Below are 27,158 nucleotides of genomic sequence, written 5' to 3' on the forward strand. Positions count from 1 at the left end.
CCCGGAGCAACCCTCCCCAGCCACCCACTCCCCCCACCTCTACGCCACAGCTGTCATTACTCAGAGGCAGGGGAGGGGCTTAGAGAGTCCATCACTGTTTATTGGTTATGGGGAAAGGAAACTGTCTACACACACATGATGTCAACTATGGCACAAATATACATGCTTGTTAGGATTTTGAATTCATTATGAACATTTCTTTTGAAGTTTGAACAATTACAGTAACTCAATTTAGTAGCAAATGGTTAAAAGTGACTGCTAGACCGTCCTAAGACCTAAGATGATATCTCCAATCAGCTTGTTTTGTTTAAACCAACAGTCTAAAACACAAAAATGATCAATATCAAAGAAATCTAATAACTGCAAACAACTGAGATTAAATTTGGTATTGTAATTTTGGTATCCCTGATAATCAAATATTTGCTCTTATGACCATCGACTAGTCAATTCATTGTTTTAGCTTCAAGAAAAGCGTAACCATTTATTATGGTACGAAAAAAAAAAGCCAAATATCTACCAACTAATAAAATTTTAAATGACTCACCAGAGTAGTGGTAGTTCGACAGATGATGAGACTTGTGGAAAATTGGATTCCTCAGCATCAGCAGTGACAGAGCAGCCTGAAAAACATTTGAACAAGCACGGTACATTATCTGCACAGTAGTGATTGATATGAGACTTTAAAGAGCAGGTCACTCCTGCCAAGGAAGCTGACTCTTGCTCCATTAGGCGTGCCTGTTGTGCTTTATAAACCTGTTAAAAACACACAGAGGCAAACAATGGATCTGCTGCTTATGGGTAAGCGGGGAGTGAGAAAACCTCCGTTCTTATTTTTCCCGCAAGTATCAAGTACCTGAATGTATTAAATCACAATTATACACTCGCTGGCTTTGTCAAAACACCAATCAACTTTGTGCTCTTTGTGAAGAAACCACCTGACTGTGCAGGACTGCTGAAACACAGCAGTTTGAGGCGGGCTGCTGCAGAGAGTGGGTGCTCTGGCAGCCCCCCTCCCTGCCACCCACCACCTCATAGTTTCCTTGACAACGCTGGACCAGTGCCGGTCGCTGAGGCCTGATATCTCCACCAGTTTACTACCGCACAATGCTCTGAGAGTGTCGAGTCAACTCCAGCTCGTTCATCTTCAGTAATGGAAGTACAGATTTGGACTTGCAGTTTATGTCCCTCTCTAGACAGTGTAATACACAGTGTAAAGGTCCCCTATCATGGAGGCCGCCATGTATTATACTGTAGCCCAGAATGGACAAAACATACATCTGACATCATTAGTGGTCTGACAGCGATGCGATACTTAGAGACAGGATGTATCATCACTGTACTATAGGTGGAGACCCCAACTAACCAATCAGACTCCTATGGGCGAATGCAAGCTTACAACAAGGGTAGTACAGTGTAATGCTGTTCATTTTCACCTGGGAAACTTCCCCCTCATCAAGTTCAGTGTAGCCTCTGTATTGGAGAATGTCTCAGGACAAAACAAGGTGGGACTTGGCTACACCACTAGAGCTGCAAACGACTGACTAATTTACGATCTATAAATTGTCAAACAAACAAGCAAATAAATAAATAAATAAATACATTTTAATTTAAAAAAAAAGCAAGAAATACCAGTTTCCCAAGGCCTGGGGAGACATCTTCAAATGCCTCGTTTTGTCTGACAATCAATTCACGAGAAAGTTTATCATCACACAAAACAATATTTGTTGATTTTTTTGCTTGAGAAAACTACCAGTTATTAAAATAGTCAACTAATTTTCTCTACGATGAATCCAGTGCATCATGTGCACTGCTCTACCCAGTGGCATTACTCTGCTTCAGTTTCACTGTCTCAGTCATCTGCATTTCACAGCAGAGCCAAGAGAAACTCCACAGATCAGTCACTTCCTTTCAGAAATGATTAACTGATCACACAGGGGGCATTCAATCACTACATTTACATGCACACAGGAAACTGGGTTAGTGGGAGAGTGCAGGTTAAGGCAGGAAGTCGAAGGACACGTGTACATGCACCGCATCAGCCTCAATAATTTAAGTGTTGCATTTACATGCAGCTGGTCAGTAAACAGGTTTCTCCTCTCTCATCTATCACATTTTTGAGCTGTTGTTCATGTATTTTCAGTGTATTTGCAAGACAAAGATGCACTCTGGTTGGACTTTGGATTGAATTCTCTTGGATACAAGGCTGCACTGCTATGAGTAATAATCATTTCTTTCATCCCACCTCACTACAGTCGCTACAATACTATTTGGAAAACAGATTTCAGTCTTAAAGAGGAAAACATGCTGCTGTGGGTTAGGAGAAAACCTGAACAAATCCAAGTCTGCTTAGTCCAAAGAACATCTGACCATTTTTCAATTAATCATGGAAATCTCTGTGCAGCCAATCAATACAGACTGTTCTGCCTTCACTCACCAGTATGTCACCTTTGCATTCGTAGAGACAGTGGTGGGCTAACTCCTGGTTGGTGCCTCCTCCACACAAAACACTGGAGCAGGCCAGGTGCATGAAGTCTTCCACTGAAAAAGATAGCAACAGCAATAGTTTTTGACAGGGAAAATCCACACTTGATTATTTTACAGTGGTGACGATATTTTCATTTGTAAGGGAGAGAATGAACATCAAAAATTAGAGGATAAATGGTTGATATTCAACAGTGTGTAGTTTTAGTTTTTATTATAGTGGGTCAACAAAACTTCCCTACAGAGACAATTAACTATATTTAACCATATCATGCTGCAACATATACAGTGGTATCTGTAACGAAAAACATAAACTACATAATACACCAACACGTACTTTCTTAATTTCATGTGATGTAAAACTTACAAAAGACCGTATGATGTAGTTTTCTCACCTTTTTGCTGGAAGTCCGGTTTTTCCTCCAGCTCATCCAATGGAGCCCAGACCAGGTCCGCTTGATGGTGATCCAGCTCAACAGCTGACCGCTGCCTCAGCTCTGGCACTTCGGCCTGGTACCCCGACCCAATATTTATTCGTCTGGGAACAGGACATCAAACACTCAATCTGATCTAAACTCATCAAGTGCTTTTGCTATTGTGAGGTGTTTTTTCACTCTTAAATAGACCTAGACCTTACTTTGTAAAGTCTCCTGAGATGACTTTTGTTTGATTTGAAATATTCCAGTCAAGCCACCATACTTTCTGAGATCATATTTAGATTTCCCAGTTTCTCTTTCTGCCATGATCTTTAAATAGTCAGGGGGAAATTTTTGAGGCTCCAGGCTGTGAGCACTGAAATTCTTGTACTTGTGCTCTCAGCATAATAACATGCAAATGCTTTCATGATTTGTATGTTAGACTGAATGCACCTCTTCAATTGACTGAACCCGAAATTAAATGGGTCCTCATGTTGGAGTGGGACAAAGGTCGTGGTCAAGCAGGAAGAACGTCTCCTAATCCAGCCAGTGCATGCAAATCCTGAAAGGGCTGATTGCAGATACCACAGCGCTGTGTTACATTAACAGACTATCCTGTTTAAGCATGCCCCCTCCCTCCCCTGCATTTCTAGTGGGTCTGCAGTATTTCCAGCCGAGTGTGTGTATTCTGGCAGCCTCCCCCAGGGAAGGTGGGCTGCTAAGTGTTGAACTGCCATGGCTCTTGTGTGTTTGGGAGTACACCAGACCCAGCTGAAAGCATGATTTATTGGCAGCCTCACTGGCTCATCCTTGACTAACTGCTGAGCAGCTGGCACCAGTCAGACAACAGCTTGCACAATGCATCCCCATAAACTGCACTTCACTGTCATTGCAAAAACAAAAAAAGACAAACTTATCTCTGACTAATGATTTAAGGGTTAAACACCCAGTCGATGTCTTTGATTTTAAACATCCAAGCTATCAATGGCTGCGTTACCATTTATGGAGTAACAGAGTCACCATTGACCCCACCCCATGCCAGCCTGGTACATTTGAAGCATGGTGGAAAACTGGTGCAATAATCCTGCCTCGAACGGGTGGTGTAGTAAAGCCTATAGTGCATTCGTCACCATAGTTTACACCGATTGCAATCTGATATTAAAACTGCACCTCCTAAACAAGACAACTGTCATTTTCAGTATGTTTTGATAGATAATTTTAAAAACTTTTGCTAAGGAGTAAACAAAGCTAGCCTGTTTGGCAGTATTTTTAAAAGGCTGTAAGGCTTTCATTTGGTAGTTAATATGGATAGGATGCACTTTTATTGTGATACATTAGGCTGTCAAGTTAGAGCAGAAGGTGAAAGCTGGCACTAATGCTGGCTGTGGATGACAGGGCAGAAGATTGCAGTGGTGACGACGGTGGAGTGGAAGGCCGCTTCAAAGGAAGCCTGTGCTCTCTATTAACACGATTCATGATTCAACTCAGTGTTATAGTTTGAATAACTGACTGCAGAACTACTACTCCATAATACATGCTCTGGAGTACCCATATAATTTCTCTGAAAATGACACACAACCCCTAAATCCACTGTTTCCACAAAAAAGTGAGATGATTTTGGGATGTGGAGAAGGAAATACTTACGGCTCGATGCTGACCGGAGTGGCCTCACTCATAGCAGACAGAACTGGTGGTGTGATGTCGCAGCTGTCTAAAGGAACAGTAATACAAAATCCACTCAGTGACGGTGTCTAAGAATTTTGCCGTAATCACAGGAGTTATATTTCGATATAGTAAAAAAAAAACTCTTCTCTATCATGTAGCTTAAAAACAAGAATATTTAATATGAGGTCATGAAGTAGGTCTTTATACTTTTGTTCATTAACTAACATGTCTGATATTAGATGATGTGGAATATTATTTCCAGATGCTTATTACAAGTGTCTGTGAATAATTCAGGGAGGTCTTATGAACTTATCTCAACTTTCCAACTTACTGGAACGCAACAGGCTGCGTGTGGCTGACTTTGGAGTGGCAGGAGGTGGGAGACCCTGGCTGCTGGCTGCAGCAGCGGCGGACAGGAAAGTGGAGAAGTAGAGGCCCGAGCCCTCACGAACAGGGCTGAGGATTGGTGGAGGCGTATAGGGGGGAATGGTGAGGGGATTGTCGGCAAGGCGTACAGGGGAGCGTAGGTGACTCTGGTAGGGTGTGATGCTGGAGTAGACAGGCGGGGCGATGAATAAACCAGGTCTAGGTGGTGGGATGAAGAGGGGCTCTGGCCGGGGGCGCCGTTTGGACTTTTTGCCGTCCTCATCTTTCTCCCCCTCAGCGCCACCATTCTGGTGAGGAAAAAATATTTTAGCAAGTAAATTTATGTCAAGTGTGTGCGTGCACTGTGATGCATCATTTCAACCCACAACAAAAAACACACATGCATAAACTGTTGGCATCTTGTAGGTTTATCCAGAAAAATCCTGAAGAACAAGGTGCCCCAGTCCTCAGCTGTATGGTACATAATGTACAAGGCCCAAACTAAACCCTGATAATCTGCCTTATCTGAGATCAGTTTACCAAATCTCCCCCCAAATGAAATCAGGAAAGGGAAAAAAGTGTGGATGAGTGAAATGGTGGAAGGGGAGACAAGGAGCATGGTGGGGGAAGGGAGAGAATCACGGTGAGGTGATGTGATACAAGTTCAAGGATTTAATAGCCGACTGTCAGAAAACAGAATGAAAAATACAGCGGCACGTCAACCTATTACACCCAATTCTCTGATTTCATTTCTCTGATTTCATTCTGACAGTTTATTAGGTCTGTAAGTGTATAAACAATTACCAGTTAAAGTAAAGAGTAACAGACTCTGCTGGCACGTAAAAAAATGAGAATACAAGCAGCAAGGAATGAGGATGTGCACACCTGATCGGAGCTCTCCGACAAGGAGTTCCTGAGCGAGCGTCTCCGGGTGACAATGACAGAGGGCTTGTGGTCTGTGCGGCCGATGTCCTGGGGGTTTGAATGCCTGGGAGACCAGGTGCAGGCCAGGGCATCTTCGTCTCTGTCAGGGGAGGAGGGCTCCTGCCTCCGTACTGGAACAGACACGGGGATGACAAGAGGAAGAAGGCTGTCGTCTTGAGGGCGCTTGGCGTTCAGACCGTCTGATTCGGTGGGACTCCACGGCCTGTGGGGCTCCTAACAAAGATGGTGGATGATGTGTGGGATCTGATTATAAAAGTATTTCTCCTTAATATAAAACAACAGGAGCAATTTTGTTAAGTTTGTTTTTGTATTAATTTAAGCTTTTTAAGTTATTGAAGTTATTCATGAATGAAAACTGAATACCTTTCGGTTTTGCTCTAAATATGCTGACATAATGGGCCCTTTTCACTATTTTTATAATATCTAACAGACCAAATAAGTGAGACTAATCCAAAATAAAACACCAGGGTTTGTTCACTACAGTAAAAGAGGTAAAACAAGCAAACAAACTCCAAACTAGGCTTGTGTAATAGTTAAAAGTTAGTTTCATCCTGTTGTTGGCTTGCTATGGAGTCCTCAGTGACCTGAAAGTGCAGCTCACATGATCATCATTCTGCAAGTGACACATTTTCAAATGCAACAATGAACAAATTCAACTGGTGTAGCTGATGCAGTGCACTACACAACAAGTGTAGAGAATGGAACACCCTAACAACTTTAAATGAATATAGCTTAGCTTTCCATGACAGGCACAGCACAATAAATCCTAAACCACAACTGGCTTGGGTGTCTGTTAATTCACCTGAGCAGCCTGTCAAACTATAATCAATACAGTAAATTAGGAACTTTGAAATCTTGTTATTCACCTCATTCAAAAACACAATATGTAATGAAAACAAAATCAACGGTCAAATGGAGACAGGCAGGTCAATGCAACGCTAAACAAGCCTGACATGTATTCCTACAGGACCTAAACACAGAAAATGAACCTGTGAAAAGCACTGCAAAATAAAACAAATGAGAAAAATTCAAAATATTACCATGTCTTAGCTTGATATCACTGTTAGGTGCAGACTGTACACGCTTGTCAAATCCTCAAAGCATTCTTCACATTTGTTTTTTTTTTTGAGAACCCATGATGAGTTGCATGAGCAGCCTGTGTGTTTTACAGCAACGATCAACTCTGGAGCAACTTCAAAGCCATCTAAACCACCACTTCGTAGACCAGCTGAAGACAAATGCACAGTGGCGCTGCACGCTGCACCTTCCATGGGCAGAGAGGCATGCAGCAGTGTGGCTATGCTGGATCTGGACTCATTATTGCTGGTGGAAAACTCCAGCCCTTGCGCCAAAGTGGTGGAGCGATATTCTGCTGAGCACTGCAGGCAGGACAATTCTGCACCCCTCTCTCTCTATATGCAGGGAGGGGGGAGGGCACTCGAGGCCAGGCTGGTTTCTCTCCTTTGATGACATGGGGGAGGTGTGCAGGCATGTAACCAAACACAGCCTGTATGATCAACTACCCGTGAGGCAAATCCAGTGCACAGCCATGCTGAACTACAGACATACTGACTCAGTGCTGTTTAGCAACAGGACTTGTTGCACAATGAAGACATTCAGCAGATAAACACAGATAATTGTAGGACTTCACATGGTGCAATTAAGGTCATTTCAGCAGCTTGTTTAAAACATTTTTGAGAGCTGAAAAGTCACACATGAAGCTGTCCATAAAGTATATATTTTCCCTGTGCTTGTTTAGCTACAGATCTATTAGAGCTGAGCAGCTCAGGCCTGTGGTGTACACTTCACTAGGCGCTGATTACACTCAGCATCTCTTCCAGATACATGCTAATCACAAACAACGCAAGCTCTGGCACAGTACCCCTGGCAGTTGCACGAGGCAGTTTGCTCTTGTTTGGGGAGTATCCTACTGCAATTACACCCTGGGATGACACTAGAAAAACTGAACTTTAGCTCTCACTGTGATATTCACAGTTATTTCCAGCTCTCAGCGGCGAGTTCGATATAAATTGCAAAGCTATGATCATTACAGAACATTCAGTCCTTTTCTATTTAAGGTTATTTCTGTGGTTATGTACAGAAAAGTAAAAAATAAATAAAAACTGAGAAAAAAGGAAAGACAAGGAAAAGAGTAAAAGAATGCAAGATAAAAAAACAAAACAAGAATGGTTGAACAACCTCCAAATGAAAATGAGTATTTACCTTGACAACATGTGATGGTAGAGACTCCATTTCTGAGGCCTTCTGAGCAAGGGTCTCCAAGTTGACTTCCTGGGATGCCCTGCGTTTCCTGCGTGTGCTCTGGATGACGCCTGTTGGGGCTGCCTGGATGTCACGGGCCCCGTTCTGGGAGCCCTGGGGCCCTGGGGCTGCCTGGCTCCAAGAGACAGAGAGAAAAGGGTTGTCGGATGGTGCCCCGCCTTCCTTGGAGAGCCGTCGGGATCTGCGAAGCTGTGTTTGGGACTGGAGCGGCGATTGAGACAGGGGCTCAGACTGAAGAGGCGGCTGCAATGGATCTGACTGCTGCTGGGGTTCTGGAGTGATGTCCTGGATGACTGGCTCCTGGATCTTTAGCGGAGCTGGAGCAGAGGACTCCTGGGAGTGTACCACCACGGGCTGTGGATGTGGGTGAGGGTGTGCATTTTGTGCACCTGGGTAATAGTCAAGCACATGAGAGTTTTGTTGCTGCAACTGCTGATGTTGTATTTGCTGCTGAATTTGGAGCTGTTGCTGCTGCATCTTTTGATGTTGCTGCTCATGCTGTAATTGTTGCTGCTGCTGCTGTAACTGCTGCTGAATTATTTGTTGTTGGTGTTGCTGCTGAATTTGATGTTGAATTATGTGATGTTGTTGTTGCTGGCGTTGCATTTGCTCTTGCTTCTGTAGTTGCTGTAACTGGTGTGGGGGTTTTGTCTGTGTTGCGTAGTTAGGTGGGTTAGGTAGGGTTGTTCTGTTGCCTTGGAAGGTCTGGTAGTATGGTGGCAGGTGCTGCTTTGGCTGACCAAAGGCCAACTGGAAAGGCTGCAAGACTGAGCTTCCTCCAGGGTGGGATGTATTGTGCTGCTGGCGGTTTAGTGCTCCAGGTTTTAAGGTCTCCTGGAAGGCCTGGGACTGCTGCTGCTGCTGCTGCTGCTGCTGCTCCCAGTCCAGGCCCCGAGCTTTAACTGCATCCCTGTATGCTTCAACTGCAGAGTTGGCCCCCAGAGGCAGCTTGTCTGGAGCTCTGTTAGGGGGCTGCTGATGTGGCTGTAAGCCAGAGGTCTCATGCATGGACTTAATGAATGCATTATGGGTCCTTGAGTCTGTTACATTAACTCCTCCAATGTAATTAGCAAAGTTTTGTCCCCAGTTAGACACAGTGGTCCAAGAAGCAGCTCTCTGCTGCTGGGACAGTGATGGCTGCTGCTGACTGGACTCCTGAGGGGCCCACTTCATAGGAACAGTCTGCTGATAATGACCCCTGCTCTGATCACCCTTATCTGGGCTGAAGATGACAGAGTTGAGGTACATGTGAGGGCCCTCTGGATTTGAGGTCACAGTACTGGCAGCCTCACTCTGTCCAGGGTCAGAGGCAGTGCCACCTGGGACGTAATATGACCCTTCGGGGTGCTGAGAGGACTCCTTCATTGCTACACTTTGATCGTTGAAAAACGTGATGCGTTTGCCTGTTCTTTTAGTGCTGGCTTTCTGCTGGGTTGGTACGCTCATGACAAGCATGAATGAGCCAAGCCAGGTGAATATGTGCAACCAAACCAACTATTTATGCTCCAACTGGATGAGCCTGAATATACCAATCCAAAAATCAAAGGGGATCCACAAAAAAATAAAGCTGTAAAACTACACTGACATCAGTGGGAGCAGGAGCCAGGTCCAACAAGATAATCTTCTTTTCACCTCTGAAGTTCTTTGGAACCCACTCAGTGGTGGCCAACGTGGGATAAGCAGATCTGAAGAAGTCTGTGGTTTTCTCATTCATGGGCAACATCCTGCATGAAGAAAATGACAGGGAGGTCAAGCATGGAACCATCAGCCTAAAGGGGTCACTGCAGGGGCTCTCATTATCATCCCCGCCTCAGCCATGTAACAAACTGCTGTTTGCTTTATCAACAATAGACCTCCACTGAAAGGTATCGGGTATGAGACTAGAGGGGGAGGGCAGGCCTGAACTGTGTCATTATTTGCTAGGCTCACATGACACGCATAAGGTGGAGCATGCAGGTGAAAACATATACTATTCCTTAGGAAAGCAGTTCCATCCATCCACCCATCCATTTTCCTCCGCTTATCCAGGACCGGGTCGCTGGGGCAGCAGTCTAAGCAAAGATGCCCAAACCTCCCTCTCTCCAGACACTTCCTCCAGCTCCTCCGGGGGAATGCCAAGACGTTCCCAGGCCAGCCGAGAGACATAGTACCTCCAGCGTGTCCTGGGTCTTCCCCGGGGCCTCCTTCCGGTGGGACATGCCTGGAACACCTCCCTAGAAGGGCGCCCAGGAGGCATCCGAAACAGATGCTGTTAGGGTGATTTTCATTTTTAGATAGAAATGAATATAATTAGTTAGGGTTTTTATTATATAGCTTACATAAGTTTATATATTTTAATCTCACAGTTGTGTTTATGTTTATTTAGTTACATATCTATTTATCACCCTATATGTTTACTGAATCACTGGTCAGTATTTACTGTGTTAGCCAACTGGAGTACTGTTTAAAATCAAGGAGACTGGTTCACAAAAACACTAAAATTTATTAGATTTACAGCCTAGCAAAGAGGGTCCACAGTTACTTTATTACCACCACTTGGCTAATAGGTCGGGGGAGCTATAGTTTAGTGGAATTTTTAGGATAGTTGGAACAGAGATTAGATCTAAGCCAGAAAGAGGAAGCAACTTCAAAGGCAGGGCAATATACAGACACACACAGGCAAGACAGTTTAATTAGTCAAACGGGAAGCCATGTCACATATAGTGTAACAAAGAAAGAAGTGAGTGCAGGAATGCAGTTGAGATAGCTTAATCAATAGTTCCTAGAAATGTCATTGCATTACATATTACTGCACCATGTTTAATGATCTAAGACTAAAGCACAAACACACACAGAAAAAAAAAGCTCATCATTAAGGTTCACTTGCAACTTTACCACCTTTCTCAAAGCTCAAATAGCCTGTCTCAGAAAGTAATCTTTCCCGCCAAACTACAGACAGCAAGTTGAACGTGACAGAAACCACTCTTTTACAACTGTGTGACTAAGAGGTGGAAAATGGAGTCCATGCCCCCTGAACTGTGGCTGCAGACTCAGAAAGGAAGGGCAACTGAAAGTGAGCAAGCATGAGTCACGATGAACCAATCTTTTCAAGGGAAACATCAAAATGGCCTTGCAGGCTTTGATAGCTTGCAGGAGAACTTGACAATTGCCATGGTAACCTGCTATGATTATCAAAAATACTATCTGGTGGCCAGGTTTTGGAGCAGATTTTGACAGTGCAGTCTGCCAAATTTCAAGATGCACGCAGATCCTGACTGTTTCTGCTAAAATTGCAGTTCTTGCTCCATCTGTATAAAATAAACCACTGACACTCTTGTGCAGCAGTCAAAAATCCAAAGAGAAACCCACTAGGACTTCATATTTGCTGCCAGAATCACATAAAGTGCTCACCTGCAGCAGGACAATACAATCTGTCAAGACGACTACATAAATGATTACTGGGAACTCTACAAGATGAACTTGACAAAGGCTATTTCTGACAATCTAGGAAATGAGCAACAATTGTCACCTTTTACCCCGGTGCCCTAGTACAACACACTTTTCTTAAAATAGACATTCGCAGCTGTTCAGATCCTGCACTGGCTCATGGGCACCAAAGACTAAGGAAACTGAATGACCAGTAGTGATTCTAACGAACTACGCGTGTGCACCAGGAATGTCATGTGATGTTAAACATGCCTCTAGCCATGCTGTCAAAACCCATGAATGTGCATGTAAATGTACACCACATTTCCCCTGCAGCTGCGTGACCCTGCTTTGGAGCAAAAACAACTGCTGATTGCAGAGCGACCATGCTGGGTGAGCACTCTGCACTACCCAGGCGCACACTCCATGAGGCGAGGGATCATCGTGACGCATCACGATGTGCAACCTTACACAAGCACTGGGTTTAGCCCAATAAACAAACTAACATGGCAAACTGGCTTAAAATAAACGTCAAGCACCACTGGCCGTCTGAATCCGTCGCTGTTTCCTAATTTAAACCAGGAGACATATGCGGCCTGCGACAAAAATAGAAAATATGAGAAAAACATGCCGAGCACTTCCACTACAGGACTCTTCCTTGGCACCCCACCACCCCTGTCCACACCACTTTCTGTGGCCAGTCAACTCAATACGATTTTCGAGAAGCCCTTTGTTGCATAAAAAGGATTATCCGGTCACTAATGCCATGTCCCTCTGCAACAGCCCGAGCCAACAATGAAGTGTGGTCACAGAGCTAACCAACAGACACAAATGGGTCGATTCAACTTGTCAACAAGGCTAATACGTCACCCATCTTTCTGTGCACTCTCGGTGCAGTCATCCCGCTCTGAGACATTAAAACACACCCTACCTACCTACAGACGTGCGATGTGCGTCCAGTCCGTCTCCGAGAGGTAAACAAAACTTTGTCAGTAAGCTGTGGCCACACCAACATGCACTGTCGATCACAACAACAACGCCACAGTCATCTAGACCGCGGCTCCAGCCCCGTCTGCCGCGATACTTACTGTGTTTGTCATGAAAGCTGCTACAAGCGGCAGCTCTGCCCGCAGGATTGCACACTCGCAGCTCTGTGCGTCCAGCAGCGGCAGAAGGCCCGCACAATACAGACGTCCGATGATGACTGCATACATCCCAGAGACTGACTCATGCTACACTGCTGACCTCACACACTGTTAGCCTACTTCTCTCCCCTTCACCCCCCGCAACAGTCAAGAGAAAAAGGAGGTCGATGTCGGTGCATAAACAGAGTCCTTCCCGGTCGGAAACGAGGCGCTAGTCTGCAGAAACACGAGCGCAATGCCACCGCCGTCTGTTGCACATTATTGCACAAGGATTGCACACAAAACACTCACGCTTGTAAAGAGGCCGTTCGCTGTAAATCCAGACTCTCAGTGCCTCTGCTTGTCTTGTGATACCGCCCTCTACCACCAACTCCCTGGCCACACCCACTTCCATGCCCATAAAAGGCTTTCCTCTGACACGCAAGGCGCTGTAATTTACTGAGCAAGATCCCCTCTCAGTCCATGCGGGAAATTCCAACACACATGGGTGGACCGTGGGGACGAAAGGGAAAGGCGCAACCGGCTACACACTCACTTTTACATTTGCTTTCCCTTAAGAATCAGTCTTTCTTTTGCACTGTGAAATACTTCACAATTGTAGCCACATGACACAGCAAGAAGGGCCTGGAATCTGAAGAAAGGCCCCATACATTTATGTTGAGACAGTTAGAGGAAGCAGTTGAGTATTTTTACTTAATCAACGATATAATGATCTGTGGCTGCAACAAACAATTGTCTTCGTTATCAGTTAATCAGCCAATTATTTTCTGTTTATCAATGAATTTGCCAAATGCAGGTGCTCTAAAAGCTTACTGAGGCACCCAATAAAACAAACAATGTTATTAACTACACGTGCTTTTACAGCTATGACAAGTGAAAATGCCTATTTCAGGATAAAATCAATAGTTTAGACTTTGTTGAGAGTTGCCATTGAAGACGGCAATTTGCTATTAAAAACAGTGTCAGTTATTCAGTGTCTACACGTGTTCACATGAGTTTCAGGATGAAATAATACCCAGTGAATGTTTAACCTGCCCCAGATGTTGCAAGGCAATCTGTGGCCCACTCAGTGATGTAATGTCAAACAAATAAAATGACAGCTCGAGTGACCCTGATCATCATGAACAACCATCTGTATAAAACAGTCCTGACACAATTATCATAAGTCAACAAAATGAAAGGTAATATATTTTGATCATTTAGTCTAGAAGTCAATTAGCTGATGAATCAGCAACTACAGTACATGCAGGTGTCCTTCAGTAGAAAGACAAGACACTGGAAACACACAATACAATTAATTCCATTTGGCTGTAGTGTCAGGGTCCTGGTATTGTGCCTGCTGGCTGGCTGGCTCCCTTTAATAGGCCTCTTGAATAGAACCCATAGTTACAGTGCATTTCCTACTATAACAAGTCAAAATGTTAGTCTCTGTGGAAAAAAGGCTTTTATAATGGGAAGGCTATACTGCCTGCTTCTCCAAGCCTCTCCCTTTGTCTCTCTGGCTCTTAAAATAATGTGGAAAGACTGAAAACATTCACAGATGCAGTTGAGAACAAGTCGAGTCAGAGTGACACGACTACCTCCAGTGACTGTCACTGCACTGGTGTGGGTGGGTCTTATGTTTGTGTAAAACAGCCTGTCTGGAGTCAACAGTAGTGCTAAAATGATTAGTTGTTTTACTGCTTTGACAATTAACAGAAAATGAATGGGCGACTAATTAAGTAATTATTCATTTAGTGAACTGTTAAGCAAAAATGCGAAAAATATTATGGTTTCAGCTTCTTAAACATGATTTATGTACTGTACAGAATTTATAGGTACAACCCTAACATTCTGTATTGTTACAAAACCTAATAATATGTTGTAAAATTCAGTGCAATACTTTTTTAGATAATCTTAAAAGCAGTCATTATTGAAAGATTTTTTTTAGAAAGCACATTCCTATATTCTGCAAGTACAATAATAATTCATCTGCTATATAAAATTCACTATTTAACATTGAGCTATAGGTGTCATATTGTGGCGGAAGAAAGACTCAGATCCTTTGCTAAAGTAAAAATGGCAATAACAAAATTTAAAAATACAATCCCTTCCTTGAACATAAAGCAAAGTTGGTGGTAACTTTATTTACTACTTAATAATACATAGTACTTATAGCCTACTGATATGGTTTTTAACATCATCACTTGCAAAGTAGCTGCAGCTGTCAGATAAATATAGTGAAGTAAAAAGTATATTTCCGTTACGTAGCTTCAACCACTGGTCATACACTCTGAAATGCAAACTGGGTGTTTTCCCTCTAGGACTTTGTGTGACATTTCGTGGGGTTGTGCGACGTGACGGGGCTGATCGTGTCAGATAAAGCTATGCGTTTACATTCACCACGGCTATTTGCAGCTATATTGTCAGAAACAACACATTTACATTATGGTGCACTAAACCATCGACTCGCTAAGGATGACAACCACCATAAAATTCCAGAGGAGACGAAGAAGAAGAAGAAGAAGAAGAAGAAGAAGCAGAAGCAGAACCAGAACCATCGATGCCCCATTAACGAAATACCTAGCATGACTTGGCATGCATAAGCGAATATCCTTGCAGTACTTACATTAAACTCTTTCTCCGTGACACACAAAGACGTAATTTCCCCGTTTTATCCGATGGTGGCCATCCACAGCCAAAGTTTACTGTGAGCTAGTGTTAACCCAGCAATGAAACCCAAGAAACTTTTTATTTTTTTCAAATTCCCCCACGGCGCGTCACTTCCCACTTTGAAACACTTTTAGCTAGCAAGAATGTATATTGCAACTTTTCTATTGGACCTACCCGCGTTTATAATCTCTGATGAGAACCGGAACGACTGCATTGGCAACGTCCATTGTAATGACACATGCTATTAAATTAACTGCGGGATAAGTTCAACAGCTGCAGTGTTGATGAACTGGTGTAATAAAATATGTTGTTAAGGACGCGTACCGCTTCTGGGCTCCTGTAGTTGCCTTAACGGTTCAACAGCACATAGGAAAAGACCACCTATGACTGGGAAGATAGTACACATCTGCTACCCCGGAACATTGGGGAAATTATGTCGCACTCTTGTATAACTAACCACCTCGTATTCGCATTTAGACAAAAAGTGGACATCACATGGAACTCCCATTATCTATTTCATTACATATGTTTTAAAATAGATATGGAATAAAATGTGACCCGTTTCTGAACTCTCATAAAAATATCTCGGGAATTTAGGCGAAGCCGGAAGCTGCTAGCACGGAAGTGTCTTGATTTGCACAAACTAAGACGTTAACGGCTTTGAGTCTATGGAATGATTCCATGGTCTGCGGGCTTTAACTTATGCCATATCACAAGGAGAGAATACCGGTTCGCTAGTGTAAACACGCTATTTGGAGCATAATTTTGAAGTAGTTGACTAGTTTAGTTACACCCTTTTAACAACGCGACTCTCTTGTGTATAAAGCCTGACTTTTGTTGCCAGGTCTGGTTAGCACAACAAGCACTTCTTCAAGGTTACTTTTCGATAATGCAGGTGCAGAAAGTCGTTCTCAACTCACGACCAGGTAGGCAACTTAAAAATATATATATATATATATATATTCATATCAGGAGTTAAATTTTTTTTTTGTATCCTGCGTTGCAACATGCTACTCTTGTGCGGCTAATGTTTACTCAAAATACTCATTTAAAGGTAAAAACGGGACGCCAATTCCTGAAAATTTCCGTGCGGAGGAGACGATTTTAGCACCTGACCTGGAGGATGGGGAGGTGCTAGTTCGGACGCTTTACCTCTCAGTTGACCCTTACATGGTATTGATACAATTCGTGTGTGTGTGTGTGTGTGTGTGTCCGAATGTTTGGTATAAATAAATGTTACAAAACAAAACGTTTCCGTTCATATTATACATTTAACATCAAAGTTTTAGTTCAGTAAGGAAACAAGGACTCAAGCTTCTTGTCACCTGTGTTATCTATAGCAAGGGTAACATTACATAACATTCATTTTACAGAGGTTTTTGTCCAAAACAACTTCCAATAAGTGCATTTAAATGATGTAAGCATAAGCTAGATATTCAACAACTGAGAGCACATCCCATTTAAACAACAAAGAAATGTTCTGTGCCTCATACAATGCAAATGCTTAGAGAGTTTTTGAAATGTCAAGCCAAAGACTTGAGCAAAAATCCACCCCTATCTCCACCTGTGTTATATTTCTGTCTTTGCTACACAGCGATGCAGAATGAATGAAGCCACAGATTCTGATTACTTGACTCCATGGCAGCTGGATGTGTGTGTGGATGGTGGAGGTGTCGGTGTGGTCGAGCCCAGCCGCTGCAGCACTTGCACTGAGGGCGATGTGGTCACCTCAGTCACCTGGCCTTGGCAGACCCATACTATTATGAAAGGAAGTGGCTTACAAAAGGTGTGGCATTAGGTTATTACTTCATCTTCCAGAGAGGAGAATGACTGTGATTTGTGTCCAAGCAAAATAAATAAATAAATAAATAAATAATACACTGACAGCATCCCACATGTGACAGGAAAGCCATGTTGTATAAGATGTGACTATAACCTTCTGTCTATTGCAGGTTGATCCACAGTTGGCTGATGGGCATTTGTCCTACTTTTTGGGTGCAATTGGCTTAACAGGCCTTACTGCTCTGCTGGGTATAAGGGAGAAAGGTCATGTGATCAAAGGGGCCAATCAGACCATGGTGGTGAGTGCTGCAGCTGGGGCCTGTGGCTCCATAGCTGGACAGGTAAATACAGCAAACTCCAGATTTATGTGCAATAAGGCTTTGATGTGTACATATAGCTAAAGCTATCTGAGACATTGGCAAAATGCTCTCAGAGAACATTTATTAAAATTGTAGGGTTTCTTCATGTTTATACTTTCATATTCTGGGTTTCAGTTATGTTTTATTTTATGAAAATACAACTAAGTAACTGGAATGAATTAAAATATTTGTGATCTTTTAATGTATTTAAATTAAAGAAAGATTAAGACTGGAATGGTTGGTGGGAACTGTGTATTTCAGAAACCATACTCAGGTTAGGAGATCTAATCTAGCTAACCACAGACAGCGACATAAACACTGATGAGATTGCAGAGAAAAAAGATGTTAGGCTGTGACTATATCATTTTTGCTCTGTTTTCCTTTTCCAGATTGGCAAGCTAGATGGTTGTGTGAAGGTTGTTGGGATCTGTGGTTCTGAAGAGAAGTGCAGAGTTGTAGTGGAAGATCTGGGCTTCTCTGCTGCAATCAACTATCGCACAGAGGATGTCCCGAAAAGGCTCAAGGAGTGTTGCCCTGATGGAATAGATGTTTACTTTGATAACGTTGGTGGTGCCATCAGTGATGCCGTAATAGCACAGGTATTGCTTGGGTTGTGTCTGTGTTTGCAAAGTATAAACTAGGTAATGTTTTTCCTTTGTATGTTGTTTATTTGACTGGAAAAATGTGAATTCTGTTGTGTCAGTTGGATTTTCTTTCCCTGATTATACATTCTGAAGTGTTTTGTGTCTTATAATCTCAGTCTGATTTGCTTCTTTATTTACTTTCAGATGAACAATGGCAGCCACGTGATTCTGTGTGGGCAGATCTCTCAGTACAACAAGGATGTGCCATATCCTCCACCTTTAAGCAAGGAAATACAAGAAGCCATACAAAGAAAGAACATCACCCGAGAGAGATTTATAGTGCTTAATTACATGAGCAAAGCAGATGCTGCCCTCTGTGAGCTCAGCCACTATGTTAAATCAGGCCAAATCAAGGTAAGGAAGTAATGGTAATACTGTAATATATGGCTGACTGTGAGTATCCTTGTTTGTTTTGCATGGTGCTTGTCTCCTCCCCCGTCTGTCTCTTGCATAATTATTTTGCAAGTTTTCTTCTATTTTGCAGGTGCTGGAAACTGTGGTGAATGGAATAGAAAATATGGGAGGTATGTGGGTTTTAATCTTCATACTTTCCTGATTGTATGATTCATTTCTTTGACTTGGCACAACTTGAATCATTTATTCATTTTCTTTCAGATGCATTTTGTTCTATGATGAAAGGGGGAAACACTGGCAAGCAAATCATAAAGATATCAGAGTGTAGAAAATCACCATAGTATCCGGTAGACACTGCTCTCACCAGACGCCGTGGGAAATTAACCTACAGATGCTTCTGCCAGTAACTTAATGAACTCTCTTAAGATATTGCAATACAACTGGATCCGCAATAGAAAAAATTACAACTTGGGGGTTCAGTGTCTATAACCATCGGGGGCAACTTGGGGGTTCAGTGTCTTGCCCAAGGACACTTCCAACATGTGGACTGCAGACACTGAGATAAATCTTTTAACACTTCATCTTAGCTAACATACTTTTAATTTGATAGTCATAATTTTTAAATCACTGATATTTTTAACTGTCAGTTATGGGGCTCCATATTCTTGTTCACATTATTTAGAAATGACATGAAGTCAAACACAAAATACTGTATGATTTATTGTAATGAACATTTTTATTTCACAGCACTATAAACCATTAATAAAATAAAATGGTGATTGGCTCTGAGATTAGCTGTCACAAGAAAAATATGTGGCAGGTTTCTCCTCATTTATCTATTTTAGTGAACATAGGCAAGGATGCAGATGTGGACACCAGTGCAGTGTGGAGTCTATGTCTGGCTTTTTTGTGTGAAGTCAAATCAGTGTACAGTACAGACGAATCACAGACAGATTTATAGTTAACCATAATCAGCAGCATCAGTGTCAGTAAACCATCTAACTGGTCTCAAAGAAAAAAAAGCATCCCTGGCATAATTTGTTGGTGGCACAGCCTATCGTTATGCTCCAAAACCATCCAATACTGCCTCCTGGTGGACAAACTACATAGCTTGTGGGAGGCACTGAACTTCACTAGAGAGGAACTCTCCAAAAATAAGTCCACAAATTCTAAACATCAGTCTTTATGCTGGAATTATACACTTGGTAGTGCTCCTGTATAAATGAAAAAGACTTGTCTATGCAGAGAGAAAAATAAGTTAGTAAAGCCAACACTGGGTATAGTTTGAAGAGAATACCAGAAAGAGAAACCAAAAGATAAATATGAGGCTCTTACTCTGTACTTCTATTAAAAGACCTGATACATCTGGTCTTCATCCTATTTACATGCTTTCTTAGTTTAGTTTGTTCTTGTGGAATCCAGGCACCTGCTACAACTGACTAGATAGGACTGAATTAGAGTGCTAAAGATGTAGTTGACTGCTCTCACACCAGTACAGAAAAGGAATGAACATTGTGAACAAAGCCAGGGAGTGCTCTAATATCTTTCTTACTGCACTCACCCTGAGGCACATGAAAAATCACAAATTCCAGGGTGATTATAACATGAGGGAAAAATCAAAAATGACACAATACAATCAGAATAAATAAATAAAAACAGCATAGTACTGATTCATCTTATCTCACCACATCTATAAGACATTCATTTTGTTTTTAGCCACCATACTTCTGCATTGTTTAACTTGGTTTTTAGTTCACTGAGCTACTATGGATTATAAAAACATTGTCCTGAAATACTACTGGGACCAGCCTATTGTTCAAGTGCTCACATTCCTGAGAAACAAACAGCTTCTTTCTGTCGTCACGTCTGAAGGAGCGTGAAGTTTCAGGCCGGCCTCTCTCTGTATCTGTGAAAACCGCTGAAGTATTTGATATGAATATCGAGATGGTTTTAGTGGTAGTTTGTGTAATGTAAATATTGATTTAAAAACACATTCAATCATTAACTACATGTACACAGATCAACTTCAGTACTTGTTTGATTTGTCATTTCCGTCCTTGGATTTCCTGTAATTATGATCGTCTCTGCATCATTGTCACCAAAGTCACTACAACCAGCACGCCCTGCGAGCTATGGGAAGTTAGGAAAGGTTACAGTGTGCAAAATGACACTTTGATATCCACAATTTGTGTGTAAGAAGGTAAACAGGAGAATCCGTTTGGCACCTTTAGCCTTCATTAGTGAATCACAATGGTTTTTAGAGGAAAGAATAAAACTGTTCCTCCAGGATTTTGCAGGGGCTTTTTGAGACTGTTGCAGCCCAAAACACCCTATTGTTTGCATTTTTTTTTGTTGGTATAATTAATTAAAAATAGAGTTATGGAAACCTCGCTGCTGTGAATGTCTTAAGTAAATTATTTTCAAATAGCCATTCTCTCTCCTCTGCCTCATGCAGTGATGTCTCTCACATACACATGCTCCCTACAGGTGTGTTATGTGATAGAGAATTGTCAATCCATGACTTCTTTTGTTTTCCACCCCAACTTTGCACACGGTACAAAACAGTTAACCCCCACCCCAACACACAGACGCTCTCATGCAGAACATCAGCTAACTGCCTTGCTCATTCTTCATTTTTAATATTGTGATAAATATCGTATTGTCAACTTTTTACCGTGGCAATATTGTACCATGATGTTTTGGTATCGTTACATCCCTAGTAATAATCGTTGGAAAACATGAGACATATGGCTCAAAGTTTTAAACAGGAGATTGCTGCTGTGATTGCTGAGACTCGCAGGAAACTACGATGATTGGTCAAATCTATGCAAAAGTTGCAGTGATTGGACAAAATTGCATGGTCACACTGAACTCACAGGGAATAGTTAAACTTGCATTAAATGTTGCAATTCCAACTTTGCAAAATCCTGGAGGGACTGATGAATGGTGAAATCTTTCTTATTCATCCTTTGGCAGTGGTGAAGTGGCATTTGGCCAAAGCAACACTTTCAAAAAATGCTAAAGCTCAAGTAAATGAGTCAGCTTACACCACAAGAGATTACAGCTCGTATATGGTATACTGTCAACTGCAGAATACATTGGACTAGTCCTCACATAGCTCAAATAGGCTATTTAACCCATAAGGTATCAAAGATGTTTAGCTTTTTTTTTTCTTTTTTTCCTCACTATACATATTGCTATGAATATGGCAAGAAATGTGCTCACCTGTGCATTACAACAATATGTATATTAAGTAAACAATAGTACCTAGAAAGAGGATAGTGAATGAAGTACTGTGAAATGGCTTTGGAAAAAGGAAGAGGCTGCTGTGTGGGCAAAATTGAGGCTTTCAGGGTGGAATCAGACAGCAAAATATATCTGTGAGTCAAGCTCAGGGGAAATTATGGTGGTACAGTGCAATTACTGTCAGGAGGGAGAGATGCTCCTGCTGTTGTCACGAATGAAAGGGGTGGGGCCTGTCCAGGCACGATAGGCCAATAGCAGACTGAGCCCTAACGCCCACGTGCGGACAGGAGACAGGAAAAAGGCCATGGGGCCATAGGTCTGCAGGAGAAAGTAGCAGGAGTGGACCTGCCAAATGAGCAACAGCAGCATGAAGAGGTGAAGCACCAGAGTCTGCCAGCGGCAGCCCGGCCGCAGGAAGTGGGATCGGAATGTGTTGCCGCGGTAACGGTGGTGGAGGCTCCAGCAGAGGTAAAAGGTGAGGGGCATGTTGAAGAACAGCAGCTGGGAATTAGTTCAGTTACATGTGATTAGTGCAGTTCTGAAGCCCTCAGAATAGATGCAGATGCTTTCACCAGAAAATAACAATACAGCAAGGCAATGACAGAAAATGCACATTTAGTTGAAAGGGTTGTAGAACATGTTAAGTCCAAGTCCAAATTAATGAACCGAAGTACAAGACAGTGGTTTCCAACCGGTTTGGCTTGTGAGCCAATAGCTTTTTCTGCCAATTAATCACTTATCAAAAAAGTTGCTCATTTTCTGTCAGTTGCCTAAGCAGTTTAGGTCTGAGGTAGATGTTAAATTAAAGTCATTTTCTTACTTGAAAAACTCCAACAGCATAAGAGAGACTGCCCTCCAGGAAGTGTCCATTGATGAACAGTCCAAAGACAAAGCAGGCACCCTTGTGGCCATCTATCAATTCTCCTATGAACCACGGACCTGTAGGGAGAGATGGGGAAACACCACAGGATATTATGATCACGGATGAGTTTTGTTATACAAGAACATACACAGAATTGCAAGGGCTTCTTGTGAAGCGAACCAGCAGTTTTACATTATTGTATGGATGCTGATTCAGCATCCATACAATAATTTCAGCTATCAAAATGTTCAGCTCTTCAAGGACATTCATACTACTATTCAGAAGTTTTCGAAACTTCATACATTTTAAATATTTAGCTTTATTTTGAAAATCTTGCCCCATTCAAATTTCAAATGAATAGGAAAATTCTATTTCATCTAATAAAATGTTCAGCTCTTCAAGGACATTCATGCTTTTATTCAGAACTTTTGTAAATGTCATACTTTTGAAATATTTAGCTTTATTTTTTGAAAGTTTTGCCCCTTTCAAGTGAATAGGGAAATTCCAACTTCAGCATACTTTCAGCTAGCAAAAGCATTCAGGTGTCAAAATGTTCAGCATTTTCAGGGCGATCTTTCAGCACTCAGCATCCATACGCATTTTCTTCAGAAAATGCAATTTTCTAGTTTAGTTTGTTTTACTCGTGCTGCCAAATGTAACAAACACAATTATATTACCTAGTAGATCAGAGTCTTTCATTCACAAATCTTTTGCAAATGTATCTTAGATGTAGAGACATGTTTAGCCCAAGGTATAAACTAAACAACGCATTTGACCCACCTATGGCTGTACACAGGTTGAACAGCAGCAGAGAGTAGTAGAAGGTGTCTATTTTACTGACAAGATGGAGTGACATACATGCTTGAGAGAACAATCCTGTATATGACAAAGACAAAGCAAAAATGTATCAATATATACAATGTATATAAGTGTAATTGCACTTCAGTTACATGTAATTAAAATGACATTACGATTATGCGTTTCACTTCTGCCAGAAGGAACACGAAGGAGCCTGAAGGCCACCAGCACACCAACGTTCAGCAGTATCATCAATATGAAGGCCAGTCGGGCCAGGATGTAATGGTCAGTGAGGAGGATGAAGGACTGTACGAAACCAAAGCTCGGCGTCAGCTCATCCTCCAGCGTGAAGTGCTGCTCCCGAACCGTCGACCGGCCTGCTGAGTCCTGACTCACAGGTCACACACAAACAATAAGAAAGGAGCCATTTGTTAAGTCCATAAATATACACTGCTCACAAAAATTAAGGGAATACCTAACTCACACACTGGATCTTGGCAAACAAATTATTCAAGTTAAAATCCTTTACTAATGTACATAGTATAATTTGGTCAGAGCAAAATGAGATAACAGTGGTCAATGGAAACCAAATTCATCAACCCATGGAAGGCTGTATTCAAAATCACTCTGAAAATCTAAGTGAAAAATTGAAATCACAGGCTTTTCCAAGCTGTATGAATTCATAATGCAACTCAGAAATGTGTTTGGCCTCCGTGTGCCTGTATGCAATCCCGACAACATCCTGAGGGATCTACTCCCTGGATCAGGGCATCAGTGAGCTCCTGGACAGTCTGTGGTGGTGCTTGGTGCTGTGAGATGCACCAATACATAATGTCCCATAGGTGCTCAATTGGATTTAGGTCAGGGGAACGTGAGGGCCAGTCAATGGCATCAGTGCCATTGCCACCCAGGAACTGCCTACAGACTCTGGCCACATGAGGCCGGGCACTGTCATGCACCAGGAGAAACCTGGGCCCACTGCACCAGCATAAGGTCTGACAGTTGCTCTGAGGATTTAATCGCAGTACCTCACAGCAGTCAGGTTACCATTGGCTGTGATATGGAGGTCTGTGTAGGATATGCCTCCCCAGACCATCACTGACCCACCACCAAACCGATCATGTTTGATGATGTTACAGGTAGCATAACATTCGCCACAGCATCTCCAGACTTTTTCACCTGTCATGTTATCAGTGTGAACCTGCTCTCATCTGTGAAAAGAATGGGACGCCAGTGGCAGGCCTGCCAATTCTGATGTTCTCTGGCAAATGTCAGTTGAGCTGCACAGGGCTAGGCTGTGAGCACAGGTCGTACTAGAGGATGCCAGGCTCTCATGCCACCTTCATGGAGTCAGTTTCTGACCGTTTGTTCAGAAACATGCACACTAGTAGCTGCTGTGCTTTGTAGGGCTCTTGCAGTGGTCCTCCTTGTACAGAAGAGCAGATATTGGTCCTGCTACTGGATTGTTGCCCTTCTATGGCCCTGTCCAGCTCTCCTGGTCAGTCTCCCAGTATCTCCACCATGCTACTGAGACTGGATGTGATGGATGTTATACTGTGATGAGTGTAATTAAGTGTTCCCCTAATTAGTTTGAGCAGTGTAATTAGATGCTGTTTCAAAGTCACAGTGCCCAGACAGCAGATCTAACATAGCTACTGTTGAATCATAATTCAACTCAGGCAAACAAAACTATGAAAATGAATCAAGACCTATCAAATATTTAAAAGTCTCACAATACTCACTCTGAGAGGAAGATAAGTGAACACTGTACTGACCTCCACTTTAACTCTGATTGTGTGCAGACCAGTGAGATAGAGAGACCGATCCCATAGCAGAACATACAAAGGTCCTCCGGCATTGTGACCTTTCCCCAGAGGCTCCCCGTCTATGCTCACATGCACCGCTGTGATTGGAGCCTCTGAGAAGGCCAAGATCCTGTTGAGAACCAGGAAAAGAAATGTTTTCATACTGGAAATTTGATAAAGGAAATGCTGTCATGCAGTGTAAAACATTTTATGATGAGCATGCATATCTCCAAAAGGCCTCATAATGACTTAGATAAAAAATAAACATTTTTAAGAATATATGAATATCTATTTCGACCCACGTCTACATCATAATACACATAGTGACAGACAGTGGCGGGATACATGTGCAGCATTTTTATTGATGTAAGTGTACGAGTTCATAAGGAAATGTCAAAGATGTTTGAAAATGTTCCACTTCAAAATGTTTAAAAAAAATCTTTCTAAAATTTCCTGGACCTACACATGGATTCAAATCACCATCAATCCTAATAAAATCTTCCACTAAACACACACACAGAACAGACACCTGATGTGTGTCGATCTTCGTATCCGAGCCAGCGGCTCCACTCCTGGGTGAAGGTACTGCGCGTCCTTGGGGTTGGTGATGAGCACTGCAGGCCACTGCTCAAACCTCAGGTCAGAGAAACTCAGCAAGTCATGGTCAAAGGCCAGAACCCTGTACCTGGAAGAAGATGTGAGAAGATTGTACTGAAAAACCAATCTATTATAAGAGAAACAAATGACTAAAAACTAGACAGCACTCGGAGAGTGCAACCTCTGCCAAGGGGTAACTCCATTTCCCCATAATGCCATAAAACCAATATTCCCATGATAGTTTGACCCTCATAAAATGACTGCTTGACCAGGAAAGCCTACTGCTGGCATTTGGAATGATGCTGAGATCACGCTACAGCACGTGTTTATACAGTACAACCCTTTCCAGCTCATGAGATCCATAACACTGCAGCTTCTTCAGTCTGTTAAACACACGTTCCATTTACTTGTCATTAAGACACATGGCATTTTTACCTTATGGTCATCATGGCTTCATTCATGACATGAACAAGACAAGGGCATAGGGACCATCTACAAAGTACAACGGCGAGAAGTGATACTACAGAAATATTCACTCTTAGAGTAGCCTAGTGTCACCAAAATCACTTAATGGATTACTGGTCTCTTGTGGTTATACAACACTGAGATTGGAAAGAATGTGTCTAAGAGCGAAGCTACTGAATATTTCTGTGGTATCTCTCACAGCCATTTGGATGAAAATTAGCTTGTAGTTCATTGCCTGTCTGTATTAGTACAGTAAGGAGACGCTGTCTGTGCTTTAACAATGTCTCACGCATGATTTAATGGAGAACTGTTCCAACGCTTTCAGCTCCCAGACCAAGCTGTGTCCATCATGTTCTCTTTCCTCTTCATCATTGGACTCAGACTGCACTGATATTTCCTGCTGTCTCAAATATTTGAATACTAAAATTAAAAACCAATAAAACCAATCACCTACCCAAAGAACAAATACCCAAATAGTCGACTAATTGGGTCCAGCTCTAAAAACAATACAGAAATATTTTGTGATCATGTCATATAGCATACCTGCGGTTGTCCATCCAGTCGCCCAGCTCTAGCTCCAAGGTGCCTTGGGGATGTCGACTGTGGAGGACGGGCATTAGGCCGCCCAGTGTGTGCAGATGGCCACATAGATATGCAACAGCAAATCTAAACACAGTCAAATGTTAAAAATGATGTAATATATACATACATATATACATATACATATGTATACACATATAGATATATATACACACACACACACACATATATACATATATACACATATATATACATATATACACATACACACATATACATATATATACACATATACACACATATACACACATATACACACACACACACACATATAAATATATATAAATA

General features: G+C 42.3%; 3 protein-coding genes across 8 annotated transcripts in view; 1 reads left to right on the forward strand and 2 right to left on the reverse strand.

Moving 5' to 3' along the window:
* The window catches only part of mideasb (mitotic deacetylase associated SANT domain protein b), a 23,067-nt gene extending 7,377 nt beyond the window's left edge, over positions 1–15,690 (reverse strand). Inside the window, exons 1-8 of one of the 5 annotated variants that reach the window (XM_020607956.1) lie at positions 15,533–15,690; positions 8,097–9,880; positions 5,814–6,086; positions 4,894–5,236; positions 4,542–4,608; positions 2,877–3,019; positions 2,435–2,538; positions 545–620 (exon numbers count right to left, since the gene is read on the reverse strand). In XM_020607956.1, the coding sequence (XP_020463612.1) occupies positions 545–620; positions 2,435–2,538; positions 2,877–3,019; positions 4,542–4,608; positions 4,894–5,236; positions 5,814–6,086; positions 8,097–9,611 (2,521 nt within the window). In that variant the 5' untranslated portion in view covers positions 9,612–9,880; positions 15,533–15,690. Of the gene's footprint in view, positions 1–544; positions 621–2,434; positions 2,539–2,876; positions 3,020–4,541; positions 4,609–4,893; positions 5,237–5,813; positions 6,087–8,096; positions 9,881–12,649; positions 13,366–15,314; positions 15,494–15,532 lie in introns of those variants that run through there. The other 4 variants (XM_020607957.1, XM_020607958.1, XM_020607955.1 and 1 more) reach the window with 4 other exon arrangements.
* A 321-nt stretch (positions 15,691–16,011) lies between these two features.
* Positions 16,012–21,727, forward strand: ptgr2 (prostaglandin reductase 2). Its single transcript, XM_020607963.1, has 8 exons — positions 16,012–16,284; positions 16,413–16,531; positions 16,953–17,144; positions 17,311–17,481; positions 17,889–18,098; positions 18,288–18,497; positions 18,628–18,667; positions 18,759–21,727. Exons 1-8 carry the CDS (start codon positions 16,248–16,250, stop codon positions 18,836–18,838), a joined length of 1,059 nt encoding a protein of 352 aa, XP_020463619.1. The 5' UTR covers positions 16,012–16,247; the 3' UTR covers positions 18,839–21,727.
* Positions 20,847–27,158, reverse strand: part of tmem62 (transmembrane protein 62) — a 9,623-nt gene continuing 3,311 nt past the window's right edge. For both annotated transcript variants that reach the window (XM_020607962.1, XM_020607961.1), the window contains exons 8-14: positions 26,814–26,936; positions 25,738–25,893; positions 25,179–25,338; positions 23,577–23,790; positions 23,386–23,481; positions 22,564–22,682; positions 20,847–22,244 (exon numbers count right to left, since the gene is read on the reverse strand). In XM_020607962.1, coding sequence (XP_020463618.1) covers positions 21,924–22,244; positions 22,564–22,682; positions 23,386–23,481; positions 23,577–23,790; positions 25,179–25,338; positions 25,738–25,893; positions 26,814–26,936 — 1,189 coding nt within the window. In that variant the 3' untranslated portion in view covers positions 20,847–21,923. The remainder of the gene's footprint in view (positions 22,245–22,563; positions 22,683–23,385; positions 23,482–23,576; positions 23,791–25,178; positions 25,339–25,737; positions 25,894–26,813; positions 26,937–27,158) is intronic.

The sequence above is a fragment of the Monopterus albus genome, unplaced genomic scaffold (genome assembly GCF_001952655.1).
Source record: "Monopterus albus unplaced genomic scaffold, M_albus_1.0 scaffold90.1, whole genome shotgun sequence".
NCBI lineage: Eukaryota > Metazoa > Chordata > Actinopteri > Synbranchiformes > Synbranchidae > Monopterus > Monopterus albus.